Source organism: Limulus polyphemus, unplaced genomic scaffold (assembly GCF_000517525.1).
Source record: "Limulus polyphemus unplaced genomic scaffold, Limulus_polyphemus-2.1.2 Scaffold651, whole genome shotgun sequence".
NCBI classification, from domain to species: domain Eukaryota; kingdom Metazoa; phylum Arthropoda; class Merostomata; order Xiphosura; family Limulidae; genus Limulus; species Limulus polyphemus.
In genome coordinates, this window is record NW_013666261.1 from 298,937 (window position 1) to 313,163 (window position 14,227).

Genomic DNA, 14,227 nt, shown 5'->3' on the forward strand with positions numbered 1-14,227 from the left:
GGAAAAATTATTATCTTTTCACTGTATAGAAGGAAATAAAACAGAGAAAGAACACATTTACAACTAAAGACTAGTGGAGTTAGTGTGATGGCATGATGATTAGTTTAACTGCTCCTACACCATGATTATAATGTTGGAGGCAGAACATGTATTTTAGTTTTTGAAAAAATAACTTCTTAAGTTGAGTAAATCATTATTAGTTAACTGCATTGTGCGTGACCATTGCTTCTTGGCTGAAATAAAAATTAGTGGTTAAATAGTGCTACACCAGTGTAGTCAAGATTATGATATATTGTAATCAAGGATGTGATATGGTCAGCAGATGTCATCATGGTTAATGCTGCATGGTATTTAGAGTTTGAAGTCAGAGGTGTTACAACAGGTTTTTCACAAATAAACAGTATATAAAATTAATATTTGTTAAACATTATTTATTGTTTGTAAATAAATAAAATTTTAAAATCAGGAAGGTTCAAGTGTTGCCATTATTTGGTTTACTGTGGTGTATTTATATTTGTCCTATAAATAATTTAAAATGATTCATCCGTACATACGTTTTGTGTAATATGGATAAATACGAAAGAAATTATGAAGCGAAAAATAAAGCAATCTTATATTCACCTCTTTGTTCGAGGAACTGTGCCATATCCCTTGTAAAACTGAACCAAATTCTCCCTCTCCTATTGGTGAACCTATAAATCAAAATTGGTGTTTTCAAACAGAAAGTTCACCAAAAACTACGTTCCTTATCACATGAAACGTAATACCTGTTGTAGTTTTTGCCAATCTTTCTTTCCAAAAATAAATTTATTACAAATTATTTATCTTCAAAAATGAAAACAAACATTTAATGGATTTAGAGCAATAACTTCTCCAGTTACTTTTTTTAAATAACTACAAAACAGAACACAAATTACATTATCATTATCCTTGTACTCATTAATTTTTGTTCATTTAGAAGAAAAATGAAATACCTATTAATTTTAAGGAATCCCTTCTAATTAAGTTAGGTAGTGATGAAAGTCGATTACTTGTACGTCTTAATGGTGTTTGTAAATGAGTGATCTCACTTGGGCTGTATTTAATGCTAACGTCAGCTTGCTGAAAGAAAAGCCAATTTATTATGATAAATTAAATAACATTTTTCCAAAAACAAAATATTTTGATATAATGAAAAAAAAAACACACTAGCTTATTCAAATATCTACTGATGATTTTCATACCTCATACTTATTGAATTAGGAGAAGTAAAAACACATCTGGAAATATAATTTATGATATCACAATAAAATACTATATAAAAGGTGAAGTTGATTCAACACTAGTTAACAAAATGATGTGTTTGTTCGTTTGTTTTGAATTTCACACAAAGCTACATGAGGGCTATCTGCGCTAGCCATCCCTAATTTAGCAGTGTAAGACTAAAGGGACAGCAGCTAGTCATCACCACCCACTGCCTACTCTTTTATCAACGAATAGTGAGATTGACCATCATATTATAATGCCCCCATGGCTGAAAGGGTGAGCATGTTTGATGTGACGGGGATTCAATACTGCGACCCGCAGATTGCGAGCCGAGCGCCGTAACCACCGGGCCATGCCAGAGCCTCAAAATGATGGCTTATGCTGTGTAACATTTTTGTGTTTAAAATATACTTTCCATAAACTTACAGAAACCAGCAGATACTGTTTATATTTTTCATTTGCTACCTGTTTTTTGGGGTTATAATTAATCCTATTTGGAAAGAATAAAAATGACAAAAAATTAATCTGCTAATACATAATAACTACAAACTTATCAATTTAGTGATGAAAGTGTACAGTTGTATCAGTACGAATAAACCACTCCTACGCAATTTTTCTAACAAAATATTTTATCAATTTATTTTATAAAGACTTGTAAACAAACAAGGAGTATAAAGTTACCGAGATCTTACCTGTTCATTTATGACATGAGAATTATTATTTTCTGTTACACCTAGTCAGATAAAAGACATAAAAAAAGTTTAACTCATAAAATTACAACTAGATTTCTGCTAAAAAAATCAACATTATGAAATCAAGAATGAATTCTTACACAAAAAATTAATCTACATTATTTCTATGATAAGTGATATTCAAACATTTTGTCAACTGCATTAGTAGCACAATGAATTTTGTTGAAACCATTTAATTTAAAATTATACATAGGCTTTCTATAAAAAATTTAATGGGAAATTTGATTTATCATACTTACTAGGTGGAACAGGACAGACTAGTTGATAAGGCAATCCATCTGTCATTCTTTTGTAGTGTTCCACCACATGCTCTAATGACTCCAGGTATGGGCCTCCATCAATAAAATAAAACAAGCCCTTTAAAGTATAAAACGATATTATTCTAGTTGTTTATGTATTGCCACTAGGTCACTAAAATAACTAAATATCCTGAAAAAAAATACTGTAAATCAGTAAGTTTACATTAAAACTATATTATATATTTTTTGTTTTCTATTTCATAGAGAATGAAAATAACTAACAAGTATTAAAACCTGCCTTTTATTATATATTCACACAGATACAGACTGGCTAGTTGTGCTAGCCATTCTATATTTTGAACTGAATGAATAGAGGGAAGGCTATTAATTAAATTCACTTATGGAGAACTCTTGGGCTATTCTAACTGAAGAGTGAGATTTAACCCAATTATGCAGTTCTGAAACACTTTACACTGTCTCAGAGACCTGTACTAACAATATTGTATATTTGCTCAAAAAAAAAAAAAAAGATGACTCATTGATCCCTTTATTTATTAAGATGCTAAAGTTGTGTATAAGACCATACAAAAGCCTTCGTAATGTCCAACAAAAAGATTTATTCATCAAACATAACAAGAAAAAAAAAAAAATCAAAACCAAAGTATTTTCAACAATGCAAACACTACACTCTGTGTGGTTTGTATTCTTTCTTCATTTCTAATGCTACATTATAAAGATACAAAATTATCAAAGAAGTTTTTTCAAACACAAAAAGTCTTCTTCACTGCAGGAAATCAGCACACACAATGTGGTTGTGCTCCTTTCACACAAATTCAGCAATGTAGGTACAGTTTAAATATACATTGCACCTTTATTCTTGAGGCTAATGATAGCTTATCTACCTTTTGTTTTACTGAACTTTCCCACAGAAGGTATCACTGGAGAATTCTTTGTGTATTAGTGCATTCTTTAGTGGCACTGGCTGCTAAAGAGGTTTAGGAAAGTAGGGAGGTTATGTCTTCCTACTATCTTAACTTTGGTATGATCAAGTGACGTGGGTGGTAAGTGTACTATGGGAGAAGTGATCCTACTGTAAAATGTACATAGTGATCAGTTCAGAACTTCCTTTAACCCTATGGCTACCGGGTCCTTATATTTTAAGGGCCTAATGTAGCTATCATTATATTTCATTCCAAATATAAAACTAGTGGATGAAATTGTTTTAAATTTGACAAGAACTTTCCTAAAAGTACAAAGTTTCAAAAAAATAAAACATGTAGTTAATTGCACTTGGACTCTGAATAGTTCACCTGTGAGGCAATTTTCATGTTTAGTATAAAAATACTATTTATTATCTTAGTTTTCACATTTTATTTACATAATATTTAGAACCTCCTAAATGAATATCAAAAGTTTTTTAAGGTAAATGTTTATATTTTGTTTTCCATTTTCTCTACTATATCACTAACTCTAGCTATTATCATCAACGAAATATTTAAAATTAGGAAATGGAAATATGTACTTACCTCTGTAGAATAGTCTTACAATATCTTTTTTGGTTCATATGCATAATTTCATGTCTTTACCTTTTCACTAATAGGTTAATTATATTATTTTCCTTTCCTGTTATTTACCATTAATTATTTATGTCCACACATGTCAACAGAATGGTATGAACGGGCGGAGAAACTTTGTACATTCTTTGTGTTCTAAGACTTGTAGAGCAAAGGTTACATTAGAATATATTTAGAAAATTATTAAATGTTTCAAATATGAATCTTAAGTCAAAAATAATACATAATTAACTAAAATATAAAAGTAAAACCTAAACATAATTTAACTGTCTCACTAACTATACCATGGCACAAATTTCAAAATAACCATTGTTGGATTAGAGTGTAAAATGAGCTTTCTAATGATTATAAACACATGTACAAGCTACATGTACTTACTACACTAAGCTCAAGGCTAGGTACACAAGGTAGGCATGACCCCCATCAGGGGTTAACAAAATTTATTACTTGTTTCTACTGCACTTAACCAAAGAACTTTTAAACACACATGTCAATAGGACAAGTGAACATATATTATTGTCTAAACATAAGGGTACAAAACTACAGTTGTGTGACTCTACTCTGCTGAAAGTTCAAAACTGTTTATAGCTCGTGTATCATATGAAAACAAAATAAGTTTTGATTATTACTTTAGATGTTTCTTTTGTTTGTTTGTTTTTACAGATAGATAAAATGGCTGTTTTTTATTTTGTTTATTTTCTTACTTCAACTCAGTCAGGTCATAAAATCAGATTCAACTTTATAATAGGATATCTGTTCCATTTCTAGATCTCTAGTATGTCTGCAAATACCATACCTACATAAAAGCACATGTGTAGAAAGATATCATCTGGCTCAAGTCAGTTTTTCAAACATTTACAAGCTATATTGTTTTTGTAGAATAGATAAGACAAGTAAAGCTGTAGCTAGATCACTTCTCTTCAATAATTCACTATAAACTGTAAAAAAATACATAAGACTATCCCAAAAACAACAGGTTTCAGTTTTCTAAAGTACTTATTAAAATATGACTATAACAAATCTATAACAAAACTTTGAAAATAAACTTTGTATTTCAAATTCATTCATTCAACATTTACTATAAAACAAGGTCAAATAATAAACTAAAACTTTTGTTTTTTTATAGCATTGTAGGGTAGGGTAGATAGCAACATGACACAGTGACTTGTTGAGTTTATAATAATAATAAATTGACTGCGTGTTACAACATAGAACAGAACTAATGCCATATTCAAACATTTACACATTTTATCTGCTATCAAAGGTTTTCAAGTCTTATACAAAGTGCACGCTTGCAATTAGAAATGTGTTCACATGCATCAGTAAGCCACTTCACGAAGCCTGTTGTAGTAGTAGTGAGTCACCCTAGTGGAAATATTTTCTTGTAGAAAACTGAAATAACACTTGGATTTTCTTCTATATCCAATTAAGAATTTCATATTTATCAATGAAGAATTTAATAATATTTAACACATTACAAAGAACTTTGTCAAAAGAAATATTACACTAAGTTTAAGTTTTCTGGATAGAAAAGACATTGATTGTACTACATATGAAAAACCAAAAAACTGGGATGATCCCTTTGTAATGAGCGAGATGAAATTGTTAGAATTTGTTTTTGTTTTCTTCATGTGAAAACCAAAGCAATATGACAAACTTTTTGATTTCATTAATGGACATTGAATCAACCTCTGGACTTTAGTGTTGTAAGTTCATAAACTTACTGTTGTCCCACCAAAGGGTGGGGGAGACGAGTTGTTTGGGAGTATGGGGGGAGGGAGACTAGTTCTTTGTGAAAAAAGTTATTTTGAATACCCAAAGTGTTCCTTAATGGAAAGATGCATAAAGCTAGAATAATACAAAGGTTAAGTTTTCACACGATATATTGTTTGTCTTCCCAAGTTTACTTTTCTACTTACATAAATTTCATCCTAAATTTGTTTGTTAATTATTAAACATAACTTGCAATTACACATACATTTAGTTGTACAATATATTATTAATTAATGTTTTCTTCAATTAGAAAAAAATATATAAATAAATCTAAATACTTGATTAATATATAAATATTTAATCTAATTGTAAGTTAAGATAAATAACTGTAATGTTAAAATAAATGCTATCCAGTTTCCTCAGGGAATAAAAACAAGTTTTATTGTATTTCAATATACACTAGGATGTTTTATTAGAGCAAATGTGGTAACTTCTGTTCAGACAGTATTGAACTGGAATTTACAATGTATGTGAAGTTACTGTATGTGGGAGAGATGAGTCTGATAATCTCATGCAACATAACAAGACCATTCACTACAAACACAATGTGAATTTAAGATTAAATGTCATAATAACCATGCAATGTCTCTTTATTATGAAGAATCAGCTCCTTTAAAGATGAATAAATAATATGCAACTGTTCTTTTACAATAAGTTAAGATTTTTTCACATACAGTTTTGATTCTTTTTCTGTCTTTAACTGAGAAGAGAGATACTAGAGGGAGTGTTGCCACCAGTCAATATCACAGCACCTACTAGTTGAAGCTGTAGGATTTACGTTTTGAAGCATTGCACATCAAACCCGCTTTCCTCAAATCATGATCTGATGTTTGCATTTATAAAGTCAAAGGCCATCATAGGTCCAAATGACAACCTCCCAAGAGCAACTGTGTTATGTTAGGTTTCTGTTGTTATTATAGTAAAATATAATTAAGATGTAAGAGAGTACCACGAAAATAAAATGTTTGAATCTTAGATTCTTGTACGGGAACTAAATGGCATTGATATGGGATGCATACTTCACTATACCAATGCATGCATCAATATAGTGAATATTACTGGGAAAGAGATGAGAAAAGTCCTTCATTAACAAAATTACAGAATCTAAATCTACAGTTTCCCTGCTAATTGATGAAAGCACTACACTCAATCAAGTGTTTACTTTAATCATCTATATTTGTATTTTTCTGTCAGATACTGAAATGACAAATTCGGTGAACCTGTTTACTGAATTGATTGAACAAAGCAATGTCTCTGCAAAAGACATATTTAAAACAGAATTTACAGAATATTTACATGAAAATTTGGTTGCTGTGGATAGCGACAGTGCAGCAGTTATATTTTATAAAAACAGTAGCATAAAAGCATTGTTAAAAGATATGTTCCTGTCAAATCTTATATAACCGTAAAAGCTATTTCAAGAATAAACAGATTTATATTTTTCATAGATAAGCTATATATATTGTGCCATGAACTACCAAAAACTTCAAGGGAATTACATATCCACACAAGTTTCCATGAAGTTCAACTGTTAAAAAGTTAAGTACATGATGGGTCGCTTCAAGCTTCAGATTAGTTTCAACAGTGTGGAAAGGTTATGAAGCTTTAGTAAGGCATTATGAGAAAACTAAAAATAACCAAAAACACAGATATGCAAAAGAAAGTAGCATGTATGCAAGTCTTCTTGAGAAAATAACAACAGCTGAATTTGATTTGGATCTGGAATGTGCTGCAAGAACTATCAGAGCTTAGCCTTCATCTTCAGTCTCAAGACATTAACTTGTACACTGCCTATTAAAAGATAAAAAATCAGGGAAACGTTTCTGAAAAAAGAATCCTGAAACACAGACCATAGTACAACCACACCATTACTGCTCCTAAAAGACTGGAATTTAAAATTGTCTGTCTTCACAAAATAGATAAAATTACTAATCTACCCATAAATCTTGAAGAATTTTATCAAGATTGAAGCAATCTATCAAAAAGAGGTTAATATGTGATGATATACACTTACCACAATGAGCCAAGGTGTTAGACCCACAATACTGGCCAGATAATGTCCAATTACATTTAACTTAGTGAAACTGAATTTAAAAATTTGTGCAGAAGCTTTTTATTGAATGACAAACAGATAGTACGAGGATTTGACAAACATTTGCAATAAAATAAAATACTAGCTAAACTGTTTCCCTTTCAAAACATGTTGGCTTTAGTGTCTATTTTCACATGTAAGTGTGAAAGAGGATTCTCTGAAATGAATTTAATAGTCACACAGACTACGTCTTCACTTTTGATATCTACTGCATCCAACCTAATGTTTGTACGAATTGATTGCCCTCCACTCACTCACTTTGATCCAATAAAGTAAGTCAAATTGTAGCTACCCCAAGGTCAGCATTCAGAAGCAGACACCAACAGCAAGGCACAAGAATGTAATGATAGTAACATTAATGAGAATATGACTTGAGTGGAGTCTATTATAAATAAATAGTACTGCCAAAGAAATTTAACAATTTCCATTGTTATTTATTACATGATAAATTTTTAAACGTCATAAGAGGGGCTCTTTTGGATTGGGATGAAGTAACAACTGGAACAGGATGTAGAAAATATAGGAGAGTTCCAGAACCTTTTTTCCCAGAAAAAAAAAAGCACTGTTGATTATTAAACTATGGACATCAACTTTAGCAATGTCAGCAGAAGTTTAATCTACAATTAAGTATTTTAAGATAGACAGAAGTAACTGTTTACAGATTTGTACAGACAAATATTAACAAAGTTAATGTATATTTGGTAAAGCATAGTTTAAATCAAGAGACTGAGAGACCAGTAAATATTTGTTTTCTTCATAATTTAAGGAATGCTATTCTAAATATATAAAGATATAAATGTTTTAAGTGTATTTTATATTCAAGAAGCCCACAAGATCAAGTAATAAACACTATAATGAATTTATACATTTTATATGAGCAATTTATCTTGAGTCAGGTAGTTACCTAGAAAAAGACAAACAACATTACAGAAAACAACTAAATACCATGGTTAAACACTCTTTTAGAGCAAAAAAGTTTCTTTAGGTGATTGTGTGGCACTTCAGATTGGTCAGCAACTTTCAAACAGTTGTACACCTCATTGAAATACAAATTATTCTGAAAATACTATTCCTTTTTTTTAATAAGACTAAGAAAAATAAATGATGTTAAATTATTCACATTACACTAAGTTTACTATTACTATTTTTTTTTACTCCATTAAGATGAAAACCTTTTAAATTACACAGAAGTTCTGGTTTATTTTATTACATTTGGAAGTTACACTTAAATAATTTGAATTTTTTACTAAGTGACCAATACTTAAATTTAAATCCAAATTATATTATTCAAGGGCAATTGAATACTACACCTTTCTATATTGTAATGTTGGAAAAAACATGAAGGTTCCAAAAATCAGTTGAACACAAAGATATGAAACCCTATAACCCAAGTGCTTTCAAAAGGTGGACCTTTCTTCTTCAGGGGCAAACTGAAGAAAGGTCCACCCTTTGAAAGCATTCAGGTGATAGTGTTTTGTATCTTTTTATATTGTGATTTAGAAAGTGAACATTAAATACCTTTCGTTGTATTTCATAGTGAAAAACTTGTGAATTGCACATCATAGATAATACATAAACACCTGGTTTTCGTTTGCTTTTCCGCACTAGAAAAACCCCATCATTAGAACCTTTATTTTGTAGCATGTTTGTGGCCATCTGTAAGAAAATTAAAGTTTGAATGCTGTCACAGGATCCCAATACAGAATTTTTAAAACTAGTAGTTTAGTACATAATGTTTAGTTTGTAACACACAGATATGTACCTGCTTGTCTATTCATCTACCACCTATTTATAGATGAGATGTGTGGCCATTTGATTACAAAATTTTAATATGTTGTTTGTAGCCACAGAAGACACAGTTATTAGTATTAATGTGAGATTCTTAAGAAAATTATTATTTCTTCATAATTGAATAAAGAAAAATATATATATAATTCACTGCTACAGCTTGGTTGATCTAATACTATCTCAGTGTTAAAGTAAAAAAATATGAAGAAATATGAGGAATATATTTTCAGTGAAATAGCTCAGATTGTTAATCTCAAGAACAAGTCATATTATTAAGGTGATAATACATGAAAGCAATATAAGCAGTCTTTTAGCTATTTCTTTAATGCACATTATGTTGCATAACTATTTCTAGTAAGCAGCAATAATAATAGACTTGTATTAAAAAAACAACCCATACAAGAGCAAAGTTTGTCAATAACTCATTACTGAAACATTATTTGTTTTTATTCTTGGTAAAGATGAAGAAAGTTTCACCATCATTGACATTAATCATCAGTAAAACATTTACCATAATGTGAAACCCTATTTATTGATGCCGTTAGATTTCAAATACATGATCTTAATTTTTTTTCTTCTTGCATATAATATATTATTATTGTAAAATGTAAACAAATCAATCTGCTGTTGAAGGTAAAAGTATAATCACACTTTTTCTGTGGTAAGTTTCAAGCTTAGTAATCTATGTATGAAATCCATAAACTTGAAGTAATCAGGATAGAAAAAAAAACACATCAAATTACATGGAGGGCAAAAGGATCTTTAACACAATATCCAGTTTTTAAATATGTACTTATTATCACAATATCATGATGTATAACAAATAGAAGTCATAAGGGTTAGTTATGATGTTCACTCAAGTGTTTTTGTTTGTCACAGAGTTATATGAGAATTTTTATTTAATGCATAAGTAACAAGACAAAAAACTTTAAGCGATATCCAAACTTACTTCTCGATCCAAGTTAGGATGAAACCATTCTGATCGGGAAGTTGTTGGTGCATATGGTGTGTAGTTCTCTGATATGATAGATGAAATTATTCATGCAAAAATAATAAAAAAAAGCTTTTTTTCTAAACTAAAAAATGAAACTATTTATAAAAGAAACTTAGGAAATTAAATTTACAATAAAAAAATATAAAAAATACAATAACAGCTTAAATATAAAAAACAAAACAGATAAAAAGGAGCAAGAAATAGACCAAAATCCTTTTAACACTTTCTACTCAGGCTCGGTAGAATCAATCAAGTTTGTAACCATGGAGTATTCCTTACAGTTTCCATTCTATAACTTTTAACACAGAATTTGTATCTTCACAAAATCTGAAAGACTTTCAGTGAACTTTACATGACTTTTGTATACAAAAAATCAGATTTTTTAATTAAGTATTTTTAATAAAGATTTGTCCATGGACATATTAAGTAGTTTTGTTTACTCGTCTGAGCACAAAGTTATTATAATATCAAGATTAAAAATACATTTATTTATCTGAAAATTTTCAAATTTCTTATTGGCAATTTCTGAAAGAGAGGATGTGATAGGTGGGCATGGCAAGAGAGGTCTAATTTTCTATTCTATAGATTGAAGACTATGAAAATATTATAAGGAGAAAATTAAATCAAATTCCATACTTCTCGGAGGAGTGGTAAATAAATTAGAAAAGAGAGAAGACCTAGAAAACAAATGTCACAATTCTCATACTAGAATGATTGAGGATTGTTAAAAATAATTTAATAGCTTTGTTTGGATGCCAAGCTTATTCATATAATATGATAATAACGTGGTTTAATTAAATTTTAAATGTAATTCAGTAAAACCTTGTAATATGCTTGGAACATGTGCACAAAAAATGCCCGTATAGAGAGGGTTAAAATATATAGTAATGATAATAACACTAAAAAACTTCAAAGGAAAAACCTGTTATTTCTGACATTGTATTACTTCTTTGATGAATACTTTGTTTTGTATCCTTGATAATGAAAAGGATGTGATACTCACCAAGAAAACGGACACAGTCTAGGTGCCCATTTCTTAAGGCCACTTCTAATGGTGTTTCATTATCATTAGATCGTGGATAACAGGGTGCTCCAACTTCAAGCAGTACCTACAAACCATCAAAAGCAATAAATGAAACAAATTTTCTTTACTAAAACTTTTCTGTCAAGGCTTAAATTACTTTTGAAAATTTTATTAGCAGCTTTTGCAAATCAATCTTAAGAATAATTAGCAGTTAGTACATTTTGAATAGCAATGTAATAAATGTCTATTTTGGGACCCTGTACAATACTTGGTGTATACTTTCTTAAGGCATGTTCATGTAATATAAAAGGTGCTTAGTTGAGGAATTTAAAACAGAGAGACAGTAGACAATGTTAGTTATAACAAGGTAACTATTAGCCTTGTTACTGTGTCTGCTAAAACTTCATGACTACAGTAACAAATCTTTAGGTTTAATGAAATGAAAATGATCATAAGACAAATATATGCAAAAGTTTCAATTATAAAAAAAATACCAAACTGATGTTATCATTTAAGGATAAAGAAATTTTTTCTTCATATCTTGAAAATAAAGTCAACACTCAACACAGGTTCATGTCAATTTGACTGACCACGTAAACTCTTTGAACTCATTGAACGTCTTTATAGATTTAATATTTCTAACTTTCAATATAGTTTGTATATCTTCACAAAATTTGGCAGTCTTTCAGTTAATATTATAAGTCTTTCACACATAAAAAATCATATTTTTTAGTCAAGTATTTTTAATAAAATAAAATAAAGATTTGTCTATGAATATATTGAGTTTTTTTAATAGTCCATGTGCAATGTAATTTTTATGTTAAAATTAAAAATACTTTTCCTCATCTCAAAATCTCATATTTCCTTTGTGTAATCTCTAAAACCTCTTAAATACATTTCAAACGTTTTTTTCAGTAAAATTTTATAGTTTATCTGTTATTTTCTCTACTGTATCTCAAAATGGGATTGGTCAATTTGACTGATCTCGAAACCAACAAAAAAAAATAAAAAATCGAAATAAACCTAAATTACCCTTTTTTCTTTCTAGAATGACTTCAAATTGTAACATGAAACTACATTTCTTTATCCTAAGTAGTTTTAAGTTCGTAACAGTATACATCTATTTTATTGTTTTATTGTTCTTTGAACCATGTCTAACTACTATCCATGCCATTATGAATTGTAAATCACTTGGAGAATGTGCAGGTCACGTTATGCTATTGAAATACATTATCCACGAGCAACTACAAGCTGCTCGTGTGTGTGTGCCTCATGAACCATTTTAATTATGTTATTATTATTACTTATTTTACCTAATCTAGTATTAAATAACTTAAAAAATACAAGTATTTTTAGATTTTAGTTACTTTTATAATAATAAATAAAGAATAAATTTGAAAAACAAGAAATAAAGTACTTACCAAATCTTCTTTTTTTCTTGCTCTCGATTGTCGATGACAGTTAGGCCTACTTTTTATACTAATGGTAGTAACACATCAAATAATTTTTATTTAATAAAATAATGCACCAAAAAACCTATACTAACAACCTGCAAAAAGTAGATAATATCCAGTAACTCTCAAATTGTTTCTGGCTTTCTAACTATGCGACAAGAGCCATTACAAATTCATCCAAGCTAGTTGTTAACTTTCCCACAGGAACGATGTTAGTACTCTGAGTAAAATTGACACCTAACTGTTCAGAACATAACATAGATGAAAACCTTGACTCTCTGTTGGTTATAGGTAATGTATAATGAAATGTAAGAGAGAACTACAAACAAATTCGGAAAGAGAGGATGTGACACGTGGGTGTGGTAGGAGGGGTCTGATTTTCTATCTGATAGCTCTGTAAGCAAACAAAACTGAATACTATAAAAATTATGATTTCTCTGAGCATTGATGATTTGATAGAGTAATTTATGTTTAATTTCATACTTTTTCAAGGGGTGGTGGATAAAATAGGGATTATGACATGCTAAGAGAAAATGTGTTACGTGGATCACACTAGTGGAAATTCAGAATTTATTGCCTTGTAGAATTAAAAGTTAAAACTTGTATACTATTAAAATATGGATTATTAGCTAAGATTTTATACTATTCTAATTGGTATAACATAAACAAAAAGTAGTATAATAAAATTTTGAATGTAAGACACTAAAACCTTGTGTCATGCGCAGTGAAGGATACCTGTGGCGATAAGGTTAATATGAGGTCACACTAACTGACAGTCCTTTGATTAAAAGATAAATTGGACTTCAAAAAGTATATATTTCTCATCAATTTCAGTTAGGCTGCTTAATGCACTGCTAGTGGAGAAACTTCCAACCACTGGCTGTATGACATCAAACTTAGGTCTCTTTCCATATGGTTGGACATAATGTCTTCTTGATGTGCTAAAAAAAATGTCTACTGCATCTTTCATAATCAGTGGGTCCCATTTTTTAATTTGTACAAGGTATTCAAGAGTATTAGCAGCAACTACAATCAGTTTTGACCTTGCACATTGTGCTGAAACATTTTTCAACAGCTTCATTTGAGAAAATAAGTACTCTCAAAACTTCCAATAACTTTGTTATGTTAGGGAATTTATCCTGGTAGAAGTGATGAATTCCCTTTCAAACCCCTGATGGAGAAGTGATCTATGTCTGACAATTACTAATAATGAAAATCTTCATTTCATTCTATTCAGAGTCTAAGAACATCATGATTGCATTCCCCTGAAACTCAGTTGAGGTGTGCTGCTG

The 14,227-nt window shown here is 29.8% G+C and overlaps 1 protein-coding gene across 2 annotated transcripts in view; it reads right to left on the minus strand.

The window, feature by feature from the left end:
• Nucleotides 1–14,227, minus strand: part of LOC106459719 (tyrosine-protein kinase shark-like) — a 50,308-nt gene that overhangs the window by 15,607 nt on the left and 20,474 nt on the right. For both annotated transcript variants that reach the window (XM_013919374.2, XM_022386246.1), the window contains 7 exons: nt 11,461–11,566; nt 10,413–10,480; nt 9,194–9,331; nt 2,237–2,354; nt 1,938–1,978; nt 975–1,101; nt 622–692 (listed from right to left, as the gene is read on the minus strand). In XM_013919374.2, the coding sequence (XP_013774828.1) occupies nt 622–692; nt 975–1,101; nt 1,938–1,978; nt 2,237–2,354; nt 9,194–9,331; nt 10,413–10,480; nt 11,461–11,566 (669 nt within the window). The remainder of the gene's footprint in view (nt 1–621; nt 693–974; nt 1,102–1,937; nt 1,979–2,236; nt 2,355–9,193; nt 9,332–10,412; nt 10,481–11,460; nt 11,567–14,227) is intronic.